This window comes from Vigna umbellata, chromosome 9 (assembly GCF_029865625.1).
Source record: "Vigna umbellata cultivar VRB3 chromosome 9, Vumbellata_1.0, whole genome shotgun sequence".
In the NCBI taxonomy this organism is placed as follows: Eukaryota; Viridiplantae; Streptophyta; class Magnoliopsida; order Fabales; family Fabaceae; genus Vigna; species Vigna umbellata.
Window position 1 is genome coordinate 26,785,082 of NC_142173.1, and position 19,656 is coordinate 26,804,737.

Consider the following 19,656-nt stretch of genomic DNA (forward strand, 5'->3'; position numbering starts at 1 on the left):
TCTTCAAATTTCTTCATCTTTCCTTTTATCCAAACAATCAAACTTTCACGTCTCTTTTCCTTCAAATCGACTTCTCCAAAATCCATTTGCAGAAACAAACACAAGCTTAGTGATTCCTCCATTCTTTTCTTCGGGTGGTTTGATTTCTTTTTCAAAGAATCTCTTTCTTTGGATACTTTATTTAAACTATGGATAATGATACTTTTGACAATATTTTTTTGATAATATTTTAACATAATTTACGTGTTATTAAGTGATTGGTTCAAAATTACTTCACAGTCAATAACAATAATCATAAACATCAACACCGATCAATCACATAATAATAATAATAATAATAATAATAATAATAATAATAATAATAATAATAAATGATATTAAAATGTCAAAAAATATTGTCAGAGTTTAGCTTTATCTCGAACAAGGAATTAACTATAAGAATTTGCATAATTCAGGATCTATCATTAGTTTTATTCACATTAAGGGATGAATTTTGGAAAGGGTGAAGGAAGGATTTAAGAGAATGAAAAGAAGATTGCGGTGTCAGGAAGTAATTAAGAAGTAAATATATTTGAAAATAAAATTTGCAAAAGATTTAATGAATATGTCTTTAAGAAAATTTTTCAAATTTTACAAGAAAGTAAATTTTTAGATTTTGATATCCAATTTTTTTATTTTATCCTAAAAAATAATTCTAAATTATATAAGTTAGAAAATTTCTTAAAAATAAATGAAGGTTTTCATATTTATGTAAGGAAAATATAAGGTGAAAAAAGAAATTTCCGAACAAAAAAAATTCAAAGTGGGCTTTAACGTTTAAGCCCAATTATATCATCCAAATTTCAACATCTGACTGTGTCACGACGTAAGACAAATAAAAACACTTGGTTAAATCAAACTCCGCGGCTGCCAGCATGAGCGGTCGCCGCCTCCACCGTGTTCAGCACAAAACCCGAACTGAATCTCTCCGAAGAAGAGAATGAACAACAGGATGCGCGTGACATTTACCGTGGCTACAGTAGCCATCGCAGCTACTATCATATCCGTTTTCTTGGCCGCGCGAAGGCGCAAGAAGCACGACTCCTCTAGTTCGTGCTATTTGCATTCCGAACAGAAACCACAGAGTGCATTCAAGCGCGTATTATCGGACAATTCTTACACTCAGTTCAAGCATCTCAACAACGACGGTACATTTCACACCCTGCACACTCCTTTCTGTGTTTGGATGCATATGAGGGAAGGAATACGTGAAAGTTCAAGTACTCGATCGTGATGCTTATATGTAGTAACTATAGGAAATATGTCATTCTAAGACTCTTCTGTTTTTGTTCGTGCGATTTTTTAGCTTGAGGTTTAAAATTTGAAGAGCTTAATGGAGTTTGGCGATATTTTCCGGATATTTTGAGTTATGAAATGGATTGAGTTTGAGGAAGGTTGAATCTGAAGTGACTTGTCATCGCAGTTTCATAATCGAGATTTTTTTATACAGAATGCGTAGAGCTAGAAATTCGTTATTTTAATTTTTTTTTGGATTCTTCATTTAGTTGTGTACGAAGGTTGTGAATATGAAACGGAGTTTAGTTGTTTTCTTGCAGAGAATGCTTCGAATTCGCATCCGTTTGAGGCGGAGATTACAGCATTGTTGAAAACTCCTCCGCCTGAAATTGAATTTGGAACTGTAGACTTAGAAATGAAAGATTCATATGTTTGGGTTCACACCGAGACGCAGTTAAAGGAATTAGTTGATGCGTTGAGTGAAGAGAGGTTTTTTGCTGTGGATACAGAGCAACATAGCTTACGATCTTTTCTAGGCTTTACAGCATTAGTTCAGGTAATTTTGAGCATTTTTTTAACACCTGGTTGCTTATCTCAGGAATCTGTTTGATAAATTTGTTGATATATTTGTCTTTTTATCTCATGGAGCAGATTTCTACAGTGGAGAAAGATTATTTGGTTGACACAATAGCCTTGCATGATTTTATGGGCATTCTTCGCCCTGTTTTCGCCAATCCTTCAATTTGTAAAGTATGTAACTTATCATATTTTAAAATTGTTCAAATACGATTTATAAATTTTGGGGAGAGGGATTTACTTAGTTTTTAAAAATGTAAAATATAATCGGAATAATACAAATTTTTTCCCCGTTTAATTATACTTTTGATCTTTCAGGTATTGTAATGTGGGATTTTGGTCTTTTATTTGTCATGTTGTCATCTCGTGTTCCATCTGAAAAATCTATTCCGTCTCTAATGTAGAACATATAAGGGGACCGAAATTGCTCATTTGCATTGCAATACCTAGTGGACCTACTATTGGAATTTTGGAGACTAAAATCATACAATTTTCGGAACTAGATAGGTATAGATAGACACTGCATTAAAAACATTTTCTATCGAAGAATATTTTAGTTGAGGTTTTCGTCTGTATTTTTTTCCATCCAAGTCTATTTATGACAGTTTCTTTCCCTCTCAATGGAAAATTTGTGGATAGGTGTTCCATGGGGCTGACAATGATATAGTCTGGTTACAGAGGGACTTCCACATATACGTTGTTAACCTCTTTGATACTTCAAAGGTGAGCTGCCTTTACATGTTGCTATTATCATGTTGCTGGACCATGTACCATACATAATCTTCCCCTCACGCATAACAGAAATGGAGAAGTTTGCATTTTACAATTGATTGGCGGTAACTTCTTCTAAATATGGTGTGTTGTTCATGTGCTGTAGGCATGTGAGCTGCTGTCAAAACCACAGAAATCACTTGCTTATTTGCTTGAAACTTACTGTGGTGTGACAACAAATAAATTACTACAGGTTTGACTTATCGAACTTAATCCTTCACTGAATGAATTTATTAATTTGCTGAGATAACTATTACTTGGTAAAATGCAATACCTAAATTTTTCATTTGCTCATGTGTCAGAGGGCCTACAATTATTTTGAGCATTATAAAAGAAATTGTTGGAAGTCCCACATCGACTAGAGATAAGGCCAAATTAAAGTATATAAGTGGGTGCAGACCTCACCTTACAAGCCGGTTTTGTGGGGATGAGTTAGGCCTCAAGTCCACTTCTAACATGGTATCAGAGCTATGGTTAGAGCCTATCCTAGCATTATTGGTTGTTTGTTGGGCATATTGTTCCACCCATTATCGGGCTGCTATTGGACCACCCATTAATGTCTAATCTCACGCTCGAGATGTATATACCTCGGCGTGAGGGGGGTGTGTTGGAAGTCCCACATCGACTAGAGATAAGGCCAAATTAAAGTATATAAGTGGGTGCAGACCTCATCTTACAAGCCGGTTTTGTGGGGATGAGTTAGGCCTCAAGTCCACTTCTAACAGAAATTATAAAGTTATGCCATTCTATTAGCTTTTCCCAATGGATGGTAGACTTTTTTGAGTCTTATCTAGAATGGGAGAATTTCTCTTCCATTCAGGGAACTATTTCTCTTTTATAAAGATTTCATAGCATTCTTTGTAATTATTCTTGCACTTGTTTGTTGGATAAACCTCAATTATAAATTTCTTTTGTACACAAGATTACAAATGAAACATTAGAAGGAGTTTGACCCCTATCAATTGATATTAAGACTAACATTTATTGTAATGAAATGGCAAACCGTTACAAATGTGTTGGAATAACATAATAATTGAGTATTGCTTGAATGGTGAATTTATACCAGACCTTATTGAACAAAAACAGAGAAAAATATGGAGATGCACGCTAAAAATACAATAGTTTGATTATAGAACGAAAATTTAGTGGTGAATTCATTTTCACAATCATGAGGGAAGATGTAGTAACGCATCTATTCTGACTTTACACTCTTCATAATTTAAATTGAAATTTAGATTGCTCTAGCAAGTTAGAAGAGATTTCTGAATCATACAATTGAATAGCTTCGTTTTCTACTTTTCATAAGTAGCCATCTGAACAATGAATTATATTGTGCCTGCAATCGTTTATAATCTTGTTACATTGGTTATTAATGATGCAGGAAACTGGATATTTAATGAGGTATATCAAAGAATAGAACTTGGTTTCTTATTTAGAAATGGGGTTAATAAACCCCAATTATGAGGACACTGCAAAACTTTGAGTGTTCGTGCCTCTCAATGCCAAGAGGCCCCAATTCTCAACAAAATATTACAAGATGATCTCTTTTTCCACCTCACCTCGTATGCCCTCTTGAACTATCTTACCTTACTAACCTAATGTCCTTAAGTACTAATAGAGCTATCTAACAAACCTTTTCCTATTTCTTGTATTAAAATCTTAAAAGAAAGACACAATGCTATTATTCTGTGTTTGGGATGTTTCAGAATTGATTTATGTTATATGCTTAATTGTAGCGTGAAGATTGGAGACAGCGCCCTCTCTCAGCAGAAATGGTACATTATGCCCGAACAGATGCACACTTTCTGTTGTATATTGCGAATTGTCTGATCAATGAACTCAAACAACTGGACAACGGTATTCATTCTTGTCTTATGTGAGGAAAGTGAGAAAAGATAGAAACGAAAAAAAGTTCTGATAAATGCTAACCATTTTATTTAATACCCAAAAACTTTAAAAATCTACCTCATCAAGCACTTGTTCCTTTTATATTTTGAAGGAAAACATATTAATTTATACCTGAAATATGCAAGATCTGCAACAAATGATTATGGTATGGCCTTAGCATTGTGTCATTTTGACCAGATAACTTTGATGACTTAACTGAAAAAATAAGTTTGATATTTGTCACTTCTCATCTCAACAATTTCTTAGGATGCTATGTTAATGTTGTTGGGTCTAAATTCTGAATTTATTATTATGTCAGAAAACTCTTGTTCCAGTGGCAAATTCCATTTTGTTCTTGAGGCTAGTCGGCGTTCAAACATGATATGTTTACAACTTTTCACAAAGGAGATTGAAGCATATCCTGGGGAATCTTCTGCATTATCATTATTTTCACGTCAAGTGTGTAGTCATGGTTCTACGTCTATATCAAATGAAACCCAGGTTTGCGGCTTCCTGTTCAGATTTGAAGTATTGTGAGTGGTCAAATTGATACACTGTTCTAATGTGATCTTCTGATTATGGCTTTAGAATATTGTGAGGCAACTATGCGCATGGAGAGATCTGATGGTGAGTTATGATATATAAAGGCTCCTTAAATTTAGATGCAATTATAGAATAGTTTTATAAATATTACTATGACTATCAGTCTTTCTTAACTTTCTTTAGTTTAAATACTGCTTTAGTTTGCACATTATGAGATGGAGCATAAATTCATTCTATGTTTGTAGTCATTTGAGAGGTCTCGTCAATTTTAATTTTTTTTCAAAATGTCGCAACATTTTTTATGTTGTCTGGCAAAATAGAACTTATTTTAATAATGGACTAAAAAAAGAATACATTGAGAATTGGTTTTCTGGTATGTTGAAAATACTTGACATATTCAGTTATTTACTGGTGGGATAATTTTTTAAGTCTATTATATATAGCCACAGAAATATTTAGGTTTAAGTTCATTTCTGCCATAATATATCCAAAAAAGAAATCTACAAAACTAACTTTGTGATGGATTTGACTTATTTTGGAGAAATAATTACTTCTTTTGCTAACTTTAGTTTTTTGGGGAAAAAAGATATTATTTTCTCAGAAAAAAGGGTTTCCAAGCATGTGCTTAGTTAAAATGAAATAAATTTATAAATGAAGATTATGTAGCTTGCTGTACAAATTTTGATGTAGTGCTGATAATATTCTTATTTGGTGCCAAAAAATTGTTAGTAACATGAGTTGATTATTCTGTGGCATGTCCATACTTCAGGCTCGTATTCATGATGAGAGCTTAAAATATGTACTCTCAGACCAGGCAATTGTTGCTTTGGCAAGTCAGCCTTCAGCTAGTCACTCTGAAATACACAAGATCATAGCCCAGGCTGACATCAATATGGAAATGGGTGTGAACTCTTTCATCATTTCCTCGTCTCCTGTTGTTTGCAGTCACCTCAGTGATATCTATCATATGCTTGCAAACAAGTTGGTTAATGATGATGATGATATTTATTCAGTGATTCTTCAGAAGTGTATAGGTCAAAATGGGAGTTGTCCACTTTCAATATTTAATTATGCTTTGTTGATAAACAGTAATCTAAGACCTAATTTAGCCCATAAACAACTGGGCCTAAAGAGTTCTAAACAATATTCTCGGAAGGCTTCTCGAGATTTGTTTGTTCAAAAGTTCTCTTGTAAATCTCCTGTTTATCACAATTGCCGGATATTTGCTAATGATGGGAGGCTACTTTGTTATTGTGACGAGAAGAAGCTTAAATGGTTTGTGCACTTCATTTTTTCCTAGGTTTTAGACTAAAAGTTTCTGTTGGTTTATCTTAGATTAATATTTAGATTTCCAGGTATCTTAGTCGGGATCTTGCAAAACTTGTTGACGAGGATCCCCCAGCTATAATGCTTCTTTTTGAACCCAAAGGTCGTCCAGAGGATGAAGACAATGACTTTTATATCCAGAGCAAGAAAAATATATGTGTTGGATGTGGTGAAGGAAATCACTATTTACGATATCGAATCATCCCATCATGTTACAGAATACATTTCCCTGAGCATTTGAAAAGCCATCGTTCTCATGATATTGTCCTACTTTGTGTGGATTGTCATGAGGTTGCACATGCCGCAGCAGAAAAGTACAAGAGAAAAATAGCTGCTGAATTTGGGATTCCTCTCTACCTTCGGAGGGTAGTTCATCCAGGTCAAAAGACTGAAAAACAAATTGAAGAGGGTGGTGTATCTCCATTACAGTTACGAACAGCTGCTATGGCTCTTTTACGCCATGGACCAAGAATGCCTCTCAATCGCCGAGAAGAACTTACTGAGGTTTGCTTGTATTTGTGTTGTTATTTTGGTTGCTTTGACACAGTATTGACTATTGTAGTTGCCCACATGATGAAATTCTATTCAATAGTTTCAACTAAACGTTGTTAGAGATAGCCAAGTTAAATTGATCTGTTTAAGGAATTTTTTGCAGATAGATTAGATGCATTATACCTATATAATATGGGTTCTACATTATCCTTCTGTAGTGATTATCATTGTTAGTTATTTGTTAATTTACATGCAGATTATAAAGAGATATTATGGAGGAAGGGACATATCTGACGAAGATCTAGAAAGAGCTTTGCAAATTGGCATGACGCCTCATGAGAGAAGACGATTTGAGAAGAAGAGAGGGTTTTCTTTTAAACATTCTACAGGGAGTACTGCTACAGTGCCAGAACAGAATAATCATATTGGTTGCTCACCCAGAATGAGTAATGTGGATGACTTAAAAACTGAGGCTCATGATGGCTCATATGCAAATGAAGTAGATACGGAGCTCTTTATGAGAAAAGATGATTTTAGAAACTCCACTTCAGCTTCTGATGTTACAGTTAACGGACCTGACTCTACAGCTTTCAATGAAGATGAGATTACAGTTGCAACTGCATATTGCAATGAGGGCTGTGACTCTGCTGCTGTAAATGTTGATAACAGCTGTCTGAACAGAGCACAAACAAATGGACTTGGTGACTTGTCTTGTTCTCCCAATGATGAAAAATCTATACATACCGAACATAATTCAAAACTCTCTCTCTTGGGACATGGACCTCATGGGAAACAAGTTGTAGAACATTTACTGAGGGAGTATGGTGAAGATGGCATTCGAGAGTTTTGTCAAAGATGGAGACAAGTATTTGTGGACGCTGTAAAACCACGTTTTCTTCCTGGTGGTTGGGATGTAAAACACAGGTATGCTATGATTATACGTTCTTCTATCTTTCTAATCACAAGTTATCATCCTTATGCTGGTCATTTATGCTCAATGAATATCTATGTCATATATTCAATATACCTTTTGAGGCATATTGATATGGAATCTGTGTTACAAGAACATAAATAATACTCGTCCTTAAAAAAACTGAGAATATAAACAAGTCATTTTCTAGTTGGTGCAGAAAAGACTAATTATTTAATATCCGAAAAAGGAGGCTAGTTTTAGTTTCATACATCATACATTGCGAATACATTTATATTCAAAATTTGGCATCACATTATTTAGACAGCCATCTAATTTATTTATTTATTTTTATCGTTCTGTTTCCAAGGTAATTGATGATGCTTAAAATCGTCCTTAATATATCTTGTTAATATCCCAAAATCTTTATTTTATTTTTACTGTCTATTAGGTAGTTATTTGCAGTACACTGTAATATTAATGTGTGTAGAAACTGAGTTTATCATTCCTTTCCTCGAGGCTTTGATTTTGGACACTATTTTTGCCAGTGGAAGAAGGGACTTCGGAGAGTTCAGTGTGTACAAACCAGACAAGAGAGCAGCTTCAGCCACTGCAGAGTAATTACAGTAAGCTGAATGTTTTTGGTACTTCAATGCCGTCAAAAGCTATCTGATAGACGTTAATTTCATTTTTTGTTGATTTCACTATTTGATAACTCCGAGTACTTTCGCCTTTTTGTGTTGTAACGATAGCACAAATAACTTTCAAGGACATTTTTGCCATGCTATAATTATTCGAACATGAATTTACAAAAGCAACAACGCTGTGACCTGTTTACCTAGCATAACCTGCATTTAAACGCCTCGAGCGAAGCAAATTCGAAGAGAAAGAACCATATTTAGCCATTCAAAGCCCATCAGCGGCTAAAGCATTAAAAAGGGTCCGCCCCTTTTATTTGAAAAACAAAATCCCATTTTCTACTTTACAAACTTTAAAATTAGGGTAGAAAGTATATTGACTGAATATAACGTTTACTTTCATTTTTTTTTTCTTTCCTTATAAAACGATTTCCTCTATATATGAGGAAAACCGATACGTAATAAAAGATAGTAGCGAATGAATGAATGAGTATTCATGATTTAATAATCACGTTCGGAATCCAAGCTAAAGAAATATCACCATAAAACATGATTATTAAAATTAGAATTAAGTGCAACTTGAAACATACTATTAAAATGAAACATACTACTAAAATTAGATTACGGGTGGATTGTTACATCTGCCATTTTGTTTAGTGATATAGAAATGAGCATGCTCTTGTTCTGTTCCAATAGACTCCCTTTTCTTATCTACTATTTTTCATATATTTATTTTGGCAGGAATGAATAAAAAAGGCTTCGGGCTTCAGATTGTAGCGGATGAATACAAAGTTTTAATTAGTATTGTGCATGAAAATTCGACAACCTGGCAATTATACTTATTGCTGCAGCTAAAAAGACACTTTAGATAACATGTAGGCGAATAATTCATTTCATTAGGAGAGCACTTAAATTTTGCAAATAAATATCTTCCAATATTGATGTTAGTCTGACATCCATATCCGGTTACAAAATTTGTGTATAAAACAAAATCCACTTTTGTCCACCTAACGAGCAAAAAACCCCTCGGTAGTGCGCACAAGATTAAAGGATAAACGATTGTCCGCTCCATCAAGCCCTTAAATCTTCTTCTAATAGAAATCTATGCCAGAACCATTAAAAGTTATGTTGAGAATACGAAATTGAACAATAGTAAGAAAACAGCAACTATTACCATGACAAGCAGTTATAGTGACAACAGCTGTGATTTGTGGTCAATGCCGTTGAATATGTAGGTTCCGGACATTGGTACGAATTGCTTTGTTATGAGCTGCCAGAAACATAAATAAAATGATTCCCAAATCAAATACAATATTCTTAAAAGGAACAAACAAAATTAACTTCCGCTGTTAGAACATTCATTTAAGACGATTTTGGAAGACAATGACTACCTGAAACTACAAAATCCCATTATCATACGGTGAACGACAGCATCGATTCAAATGCATCGAGGAGGAATGTTTAATCGAAAAACTGATTTTCCACAAAAATGGATAACTATTCGACGCTTACGTGCCATTGTAGCATGTTAAGTCCAAACAACAATAAGGTGATTATCCATATCTATAGTTCAATGCTTAAGTTAAACGAGTATGAGAATGCGTTGAGGAATACTTACCTATCATACTACAGCTATATCTAGCTTCCAGTATAAACCTCTTTACATTGGTTCCCAACCACTACACCTCATTTTCTTAGTTTTTCAGTAGCGTTCACCTTCACATACATTATTTAAAGGAGGTTAGTGAGAAATATCCTCATTCCCAATATGTATGGCATGGATCCCCTCGTATGAATCCATTATCATCGTCACCTGCTCACTAACAACCTTCCGGACCTAAACTCTGATAATATCAACAGGAAACTTCATCCACTATAAATGTGGGCCATATATTTTTTGTGTAGTCCAGAGCTTTTATAAAATTATTGCAATGTTATTGCCCAAATCCACAATCGTAACTCTTGGACTCCATTTTATTTTCTTAAAACACCTAAGATTTTGGTTTTATGCATACGGGAGCAGGTCATTGATAAAATATTGAATTGGGGTCCAGTGAATAGGACATTGAGCAGGAATAAGGATACTGCTTTCTGGTTTTGTATCTGAATCTGGATACACAATACCCGGCCAAGACGGGCCATGATCATTGGCCTTGAATGCATTATGATGAATTGTGTTGGAACAAAGAATTTTCTTTATAAAACCTCCCTCGCTCAAGCAGGGATCATTTTAAAAGATGGAAAAATACAACAAAAGGCCGAGTTTATATGACTTATTTTTAAGCATGTAATTTGTATTTAGTGTCTCCTGTGTTAACTTCCATGGCTTCGGTTAATGGAAGATAAAATGTGACTGGACCAAGACGAGGATGTAAAATTTTCTGACTACAGGCTAAGAAAACAACCCAAGACGATAAAAAGCTTGCAAACAAGACTTTTCAGGATGAGCTAGAATAGCTAACCTTGATCACTTCTTGCGATGCAATTCCTCCAACCAAAGCAGCAACAGCATGAAGCTCTGCAGCACCGAAGCGACACATCTCGTTGATAAGGTCCTCAGCCAAAGTGGCGCCATTGCATCCCAAATCATTAAGTAAGCCGATTGCTGTGCTCTTTAATCGAGGTATATCCTCATCCATGGCACTTCACGACAATCAACGAATAAGCAAAAGCCAATCTCAAAAATAAGTACCATTATAAAACAGGAAAATATTGAGATTTTAGACCCTGAACAGTGTGAAGCATCAATACCTGTCAAATTGGCCGGGAAAACTATTGTAATTGGCAGAAAACCGGTCAGCCGCTCGAAGCAAAATATAAATTCCCATGGCAATGCTGTAAACACAAAAAGCAGCTTTTCAGCAAAAACAAATTTCCACAGATTAATTTGTAATATGAAAACCATCCAGAAACATAATTTATAAAATGAACATAACCTGGAATCCTCATCAGTTAAGTACTTTTGTAAATCAGGTAAGTTTGGAGCATTAAACTCATCTTCAATTAGACGGTACCTGCAAACCTACAAAATGAAAATTAAGATCTGTACAGAAGATTTTGCAGGCATGTGCAATCGTGCAATTTGTCATATGCAATTCAAAATCAGTGACTCAGCATGATGGTCAGATGGCATTAGATCCGAATGATAAGGAAAATGAGGCAAAGAATGCAACCCACGTGACAAAAAAGAGTGACTGTATCAAAAAGTAGTTGTTAAAGGTGAAGAGAAAATGAGGAAATAAAAGGAAAAGGAGATGGGCAGAGGAAGGGGTGATCCTTGGCAACGTCTTCCCACTACTGGATTTTTCTCTGTCATGAAATCCTTCTTTCCCTCTGATAGACTTCCCTTCTATTTCTGTTTTGTCACTTTTATGAAATAGTGGAATAACGATTGTATCGATACTCACTTGACTTAATACAATCCTCTTTTCCTTATCTGCTGCCTTTAATATTTTGGGGTTCATAACACAATTGCACTACATACTAGACAAGGGGGGGAAAAGAAGCTTTGAGGGAGAAATAAACATTTGCAATCATAGACACAGAATATACCCAACTTCCATGATTCATTAAGAGCAATAATGACAGAAATAATACTCTACCATTAACAAGAACTTGGTGGAATTTTCAATCGATCTTTTTGGTCCCAAGAAAATAAACAATAGTGTAAAATTTTGAATGTTCATTCTACAGAGCTACAAATTTTTTTAAAAAAATAGCCACATTCTTAGAGTGTAAGGAAAATTGGATCAGAGAATCACCAAAGTGCCATTGAGTGGAACCAGAATGAGCAGTGATGGAATTAAATAGAACCTAACTAATACTTAATTCATTTTGAGCCAGCTTAAAAAATTTTAATCTAACTAAATTAGATTACTGCAGCAAACGGATGAAAGCAAATAAGCAGCCCTTTGGAGAATTCCTTAGAAGCCTTCGCTTAATCTAAATTGCACAATAAAAAGCATGTGTAGGTTATATATCATCTTATTTCATTTAAAGTTCAGTAGGTTAACAAATGCCTTCAGAACATTGGTTAAGCCACTAAGGGAGTGGATAATTTCACAAAAATAAGTTACTAATACACCCTTGGTTCCCTTAAGGCAATCGTTAGCAACACCAGAAGAAAACAGTAGGGTATCGCGAGTTAAAAGACAGTGAGGTATACCACATAAGTAAAATCCACAATAGTTAAGACTATTCCAAGAAGAGAATGCCAAACTCTTTAAATTAATAGGTGCTTATAGAGAAGTTAGACAAAGAAGCCTCTGCAGAAGTTAAAATACATAAGTTGATTTTAACTTATATATGACATGAGAAATATAGTCAATTTACTTCTTGGATTCATTTTATATTTCTCTCTAGAAAGTGCTTGTTATGAAGTTTATTTAAACTAGCCAATTGTCCATTATATATAGATAAGCAAAGACCTTTTAAGACGGTGATGTGATAGCTAGACAGATTGAAGCAAATCATCATTCAAAAATATGGAGATCATTCACAATCATTATTAGCTATATAAAATTGAATCTGATCTGAAAGTTCACAAGCTTACTTTGAGTTTTCTTGCATTTTTACAGAAGCTTTTAATCGTTGACCTTGGAATGCTATTCGAATCTCTACCAATCTTCTTCAATATACCTCTAGCTACACGTTCTATTACAAGAAAATCAGCCTCAGCTTTGGCGTGATAGATATTCTGCAAATTCACATATTGCCTGCAGGAACATCAAGATATCTCAGTTAAATAAACTAACTGTTCAAAAGGAAAGAACCAGAGATATTTGGCTGAAACTATATGCATGAAGACAGCACAGAAATTGATTTATGTAAGTTTATTATGTTAATTAGAAAAAGTAGAGGATATATTATTTCCTCTAAATTAGAGATCTTGTTGCCCATACACTGCTATAAAATAAATGTAAATATTCTATCATGATTTTTCAACACTAATGATCATTATTTTTTAGAGAAAATAAAAATTGCTCTGAAAATATGTAAAGTTTTTGGCTAATTACTCAGTGGAAGAAGTCATATCCGGTATAGATCCTTCAAGAGGTGCCTCCCCGCCCCCTTCATTTGCAATGAAATCCTGCAAAAGGGTGAGAAATGTACCATCAAATCACCAAAGTATAGGCAATCAATCAAGATCACTAACACAAATAACAGTTGTCTCACAGCAGTAAATTACGACAAACTCACAGGTAACAACTTTCTGTTACTACTCCAGCTTTCAATTTCACAAGTTCTAACTAATTACCATCCAATAAAAAACATTATAATTTTAAATATAGAAGATTTTTTCCACATCAAGTGAAGCAAAGCCGGTATTGCAGTGACAGAAGGACCAACCTTCAGAGCTGCCACCAATACCCAAAAATCTGACGAATTAGAATCCACTTCAGCAGCACTATCATTTAGTATCTGTTGCAACTCCATACCTATGAAAGTACAAAACATTAGAAAATAAATCATATTTTTTATTGGGCTGCAGAAGTAAATGTTCATACAATAGCTAATTATTCTAGTTTTAGATGAAAATAATTTTTTTTTATTGAAAAAAATGAAAACAAGAAAAGCAATTCACATAACGCCACCCTTGACAGGTAAGGACACATTCTTCATAGCAAGCAATGTATGGATTTGTCATTTTTCATAGCGGAAGAATTTTCCAACAAACAAGTTTATAGTAACTTCATTGCAAAACTCAACATATAGATTTTTGGAACCTTATTATAGAACACTTGAAATTTAAAAAATTAAATAATTTTCTTTTGTTTTATTCTTGTCCCGCCTCCAAGCATCCTGTCAAATTTAAACCTACAAGCTCTCAAAAAAAATCCATAATCATGCTCCTTATCCAATAAAACAAAAGGACAGAGAGAGATTCTTGAAATGAAGATTAAAAAGGAAAAAATTTAAAATAAGTCAATCTAAAATTATCTACTTACTAATTCCTCGGGGAGCAAATACTTTGAATGATGAATCAATAGCCTCTTTATAATTATCCTCATCTTGTGCAACCATCCCAGCTTTAAGAAGCTCCTACATAGTTCACATCCAAAGCTAATCATATAACAAGAACAACAGTAGATAAAAGACTAAATGATAAACAACCTTGAACTCCTTCTTTTCTTCTCTAGTCGATGGAAGCCTACCACCATGGCTTTTTGCCCACTCATCAGCCATCTTGACAAGAATGACAACATATGGTATGTGCTTATGGACCACAGGATCTTGAACATTCAAGTCAATGTCATCTGCAAATCTGTGCATAAGCATAAAATAAAAATTAAAGTGAAACTGGGGAACATGTCTATGGTCTCAGCTTTTCGGGAATTACTTAGGTAGACAGGACTAGTGACATTGATGAAGGAAAAACCAGATCTTACTATACAAGCACATAAAATGAGCAGTGCACAAGGGTCCAACCTAGTGGAGTCCAGGAAGGGCACATGTAAACAGCCTTCACCCCAATACTGGAGACTCTGGAGGCTATTTCCACAATTTGAGCTCATGACCTCCTGGTCATACGGCAGTAACCTTACCATTGCACCAAGGGCCAAGGCTTGCCCTTATCTTAGCATAGAAAAAAAATAGCCGAAAAGAAAGATAAAACTACTCTATACCTCTTGAGTTCAGGCCAAGGGTTATTTAAACGTAGATCATCCAAGAAATGTTCAGGCTTTGACTCAATCACATCATGTTCCTAATAAATCCAACAAAAAGTGCTATTAAACCAAAGCACGCAAATTGTGTTGATGCTCACAGACACACAAATGCTTTAATAATAGAAAACAAAATTTCACTGCAGTCAATCTATTGCAATCCCAGTCATTATTTCCCTTCTCTTCTTAATACCATTTTCCAAATGGCCACATTCAATATTTTTTAAATTCTATGACAAAAATATTAGATCAAAGTTAAATTGGTGATAAAATTAATATCTCATTTTCCCCAGGCGTCATATCATTCCTTGAACTTGTAACATTGTAAAATACAATGAATTTAAAATTGTCCATTTACTTAATTACCTTCACACTAATTCGAACAAACCCTGTAAGGCCATAGGAGCGAGCAAAGATCAAAATCACATTTGCCTCCCTGCAGATTCGGTCAAGCTTAATCATTGAATATTCCACGAGCTGAAAGTTTGTCAAAGAGAAAAATTACCTTTAATTGAATAATGAAGATATATTGTCAATTGATGAATTGATAGCTTTCTTTCAATGAGAAAGTTACATGAAAAATCGGAATTATGAACATAGGCAAACAATTATGTTTGCATACAAACTCCAATTATTTATTTCATAGGAGATGTACGCATTATAGTAGCATACCTGAGTGGCAACAACCAAAGTAAATTGAGAAAAAAATGATGGATTGGTCTCAATCAATGTTTCAGGAGACTCTTCTACAAACTTAGCTTTAACTGCGTCATTCAGCTCTTGAAGAAATGAGCAAACACATTTTGCCTTTGACTTTCCAAGGCTTAATTCGTCCACTACAAGTAAGAGAATAAAATAAGACCAAAGAGAGTTTCAGAAACCAATAACCAGTGTACAATAGCAAGTTGCTGTACCCAAAAAATTGTTTCCAAGGTCGCCCTCTTCGACTTTAGATCCATCAACTACAGTGATGCTTCCAATCCCACCAAGAACAAGATTCTTCAGCGTTTCAGAACCCGTTGGGCCACAGTTAAGTAAGCAAATACTAGATTTCTCGAGGGCTGCTTGTCCTTGGTCACCCCATATTCTGCATTTTCAAATAAATAATGAAATATGGATGAAGATCAAGAGATGTCTCCAAGACTGGCCCCAAAGAAGTTAATAGAAATTGGCAAGACAAACACAATCTTCTATTTAAATCTTCAATTACTAAAATGACACCATATTTTCACTTCATTTCCTGTTTTTATGTACAAGAAAGAGTGAAAAACTTTCTATTATTTTCAGTTTCTATTATTTCGTATACAAACTTAAAATAGAAAATGAAACAACATACCTTTTCTCAAACCAAACTACCTTAAGATTCTAATTTCAGATCTAAATACATAAAACACAAGCACACAGACAAAGTTCACAACAAAGGAAGCACAAGAATGAGAAAAACAGTTCTCTTCCTGCCACTAAACATCAAAGCATTTCACTAAACATAATGACAACTAGTTTCTGCCTTTTGCAAATTAAAAGCAGCTCCATTCTAAGATGCATCTATCCAAACACAGCAAACGAGTTCATCAATAGTTCACTACATTTAATCAAATCACCAAACCCCTAACACCGTACCAAAACAAAAACACCAAATTGACCTTCAGCCGTAACACCATCACCCAAATTCACACACCTTGAAAAAAAACAAAAAACAAAAAACTCCACTCGTTCAACTAATTAACAGGCGGATCAATTGACGCATACCACAATAAGAGAATCCGTACTCATACCAAAAATTAGTTCTCCGCGCCATAGAATTCGCTAGGTTTTTCAAAAGAACAAGGTTGGGTTAAAGCGAAGTGGAAATTTAGGTAAATGAGAGAATGGCGAGAGTACCTGAGTTGGCGATCGTACTTAACCTTAGGTTCTGCCATTGCTGAATTTAGACCTTTGTTTTTTCTCTCTTTTTTTTCTCCTCACTCTTTCAGTTGCTATTTGTTTGGTACTTGAGAGTAGTAGTTTGTTTTGCTTACAACGAACGCAGTGTATCAGTTTCAGTTTAGTTTGTCGAGTGGAAAAGGGAAACTTGATGCCACGCGTTCAAGAGACGACGTCGTGCGATTTCAAGTTGAACAGATACTCAGATTCTGAATCACTTTTTTTTTATTATGCAAGAACAGAAGAAGAAAGGTATGTAATGTAAGGTATGTATACTTATTTAATCACAATTATTAATTATTACAACACTTAATTATATTTTAAGTCTAATAAATTTGAATATTTTAATTTAAGTTTATGATAAATTTAGGTTAAATATGGTATTAGTACATAAACTATCAAATGATTTTGGATTTCGTCCCTTTAGGAAAAGTTTATTCATTTCCGTCCTCTCAATTTGGAAACTCATATTTTTAGTAAGTTTTCTGTGAGGTGACAAACGGCGAGCCACGTATAATGTCACCTTCCTTGACTACTATGTGTCATGTTGTTTTTCTTTTTCAAATCAAATTAAGTACGTGTAACGTAAAGCTCCTTCCTAACTCGTTAAACCGTAACCGTTCGGCCTTTAACAGTTAATACTGTTCAACCTCTCTTCTCCCACCGTTCGACCTCACGTTCTCCTGCCTCTTTTCCTTTCCGTTTGGCTATCGTTCGACCTTTAACGGTTAATATCATTTGGTCTCGCTTCCCTGTCTTTCTTCTCCTCTCATACACTCGTAGTATCCTACCAGTCAGAAAAAAAGAGCAACGTGGCACATAGTTATCAGACTCACTGTTAGTCACCTCACAAAAAACTTAACGTCGTCGGTTTTTAAGGACTAAAAATACAAGTTTTTAAATTAAGAGGACGAAAATGAAGAAACCTTTTGAAGAGGGACGAAACTCAAAATCGTTTGATAGTTCAAGGACTAAAAACATATTTAACCCTTAAATTTTTGTAGTTTATTACAACACTTTTGGATATTTTTAATAGGATGATTTGATGTTTTTGATTTCTCAATTTATTTAAGTCTGATCACTTTCATGATTTTTTATTTATTTTATATTTTATAATTTTGTATGATTTTAAAATTTATAATTTCATAATTTTATTCCAATTTTAGTAATTTTATAATTTTGTTCCAATTTTAGTAATTTTATAATTCTACACGTTCATAATTTAAAATTTTATAATTTTACAATTTTATAATTTTATAATTTCACAGTTTTATAGTTTCAAAATTTTATAGTTTCACAATTATAGAATTTTATAATTTTACAATTTTATGATATTATAATTATATAAAATCTTATAATTTATATTTTATTATTTTATTATTTTATAATTTTGTAATTTTATAATTTTATAATTTTACAATTTTATAATTTTATAATTTTATAATTTTACAATTTTCTAATTTTTTTATTTTGTAATTTTATAATACTATAATTCTACATATAATTATATAATTCTATAATTTTATCATTTTATAATCTATAATTTTATAATCTATAATTTTATTAAAGAGACATTATCTTAAAACAAATACAATTTAAGATTCACTCTCTGCTGTATAGTTAGAAAACGTAATTATGTTTTATGAAAGAGCTAGATTTATACTATTGTTGGATTGTGTCCTTTCTTCTACAAATAAATCTTCTGTATACATGTGAAATTGGAAAAGTATTAAATTTAAGAATAACAAAAGTATTGGTATCGATAAACATTCGTTTAAAAATAGTAGATAATTAGTATCAACGGATAATGTATATTTTTAATATCCATAGGTATCATATTGTTTGTCTCCACGCATAAATATTATTTGTAAATATTAAAATTAAAATTTAATTTATACTTTATTACATTAAATTTAATTAAAATTAAAAATTAATTTATACTTTATTATATTTAATTAAAATTTATATTTATATTTATATTTATATTATATTTTATACTTTTTATAATTATATTTAGATTTTATGAAAGGTAAAGGCCAATCACCAACTAGTATAAATAAAGCTCCCAAATATGACTTTACGAGCACGATGCACAATATACACACATTACTTGCTTTTCCAACCGCTTGGTTACATTACTAATTACTAACTTGAATGTCATAGTGCTTTTGACAGGTGTCCATCCGTCCGGCTTGAAGCAGGAGGAGACAGAACAAACAATATAACTTGGAGTATAAGGACGACTAGGGAGCTCATTCAGTCTTCAATGAGCCCATCTAGTCTTTAACGAACCCGCTGGTCCTCAACACAATCTCGAGTGCTTTGAGTATGCCCGAAACACATAAAATATCATTAATGAGATGCAATATTTAATAATTTTCTATTATATTTTTTAGTTGAATAGTTTTATTCTTTAATAATTAAAAATCATTTATTTATTTACTAGAATAAATAATTGAATACTTTTTCATTATTTTAAATAATTAAATATACATTTTAATATTACTTTTACAAAATTATATTATATATATATATATATATTATTAAAAATTAATTAAAAAACTAATATATATATATATATATATATATATACACACATTAAGCTGTATCATTTTTGTTTTGTAATTAATTATTCATAAAATTATAAAAC

The 19,656-nt window shown here is 33.2% G+C and overlaps 2 protein-coding genes across 3 annotated transcripts; one reads left to right on the plus strand and one right to left on the minus strand.

The window, feature by feature from the left end:
• Positions 1–882: 882 nt before the first annotated feature.
• LOC124822415 (Polynucleotidyl transferase, ribonuclease H fold protein with HRDC domain-containing protein) lies at positions 883–8,601 on the plus strand. 2 transcript variants are annotated; one of them, XM_047294409.2, is made up of 12 exons: positions 883–1,187; positions 1,596–1,831; positions 1,927–2,025; positions 2,491–2,574; positions 2,729–2,815; positions 4,359–4,479; positions 4,829–5,010; positions 5,098–5,136; positions 5,822–6,327; positions 6,408–6,882; positions 7,127–7,794; positions 8,300–8,601. In XM_047294409.2, the coding sequence occupies exons 1-12, from the start codon at positions 980–982 to the stop codon at positions 8,304–8,306; spliced, it is 2,712 nt and encodes a 903-aa protein (XP_047150365.1). In that variant the 5' UTR covers positions 883–979; the 3' UTR covers positions 8,307–8,601. The 2 variants fall into 2 exon arrangements, with proteins under 2 accessions (XP_047150365.1, XP_047150364.1); XM_047294408.2 differs by having other exon boundaries at positions 8,329–8,601.
• A 693-nt stretch (positions 8,602–9,294) lies between these two features.
• LOC124822417 (NEDD8-activating enzyme E1 regulatory subunit AXR1-like) lies at positions 9,295–17,220 on the minus strand. The gene is made up of 15 exons (XM_047294414.2): positions 16,965–17,220; positions 15,998–16,170; positions 15,756–15,919; positions 15,450–15,560; positions 15,045–15,124; positions 14,533–14,683; positions 14,367–14,460; positions 13,768–13,856; positions 13,434–13,507; positions 12,971–13,133; positions 11,355–11,440; positions 11,170–11,253; positions 10,881–11,061; positions 9,593–9,688; positions 9,295–9,520 (listed from the first exon to the last, which is right to left on the minus strand). The coding sequence occupies exons 1-14, from the start codon at positions 17,000–17,002 to the stop codon at positions 9,605–9,607; spliced, it is 1,572 nt and encodes a 523-aa protein (XP_047150370.1). The 5' UTR covers positions 17,003–17,220; the 3' UTR covers positions 9,295–9,520; positions 9,593–9,604.
• Between the last annotated feature and the right edge of the window lie 2,436 nt (positions 17,221–19,656).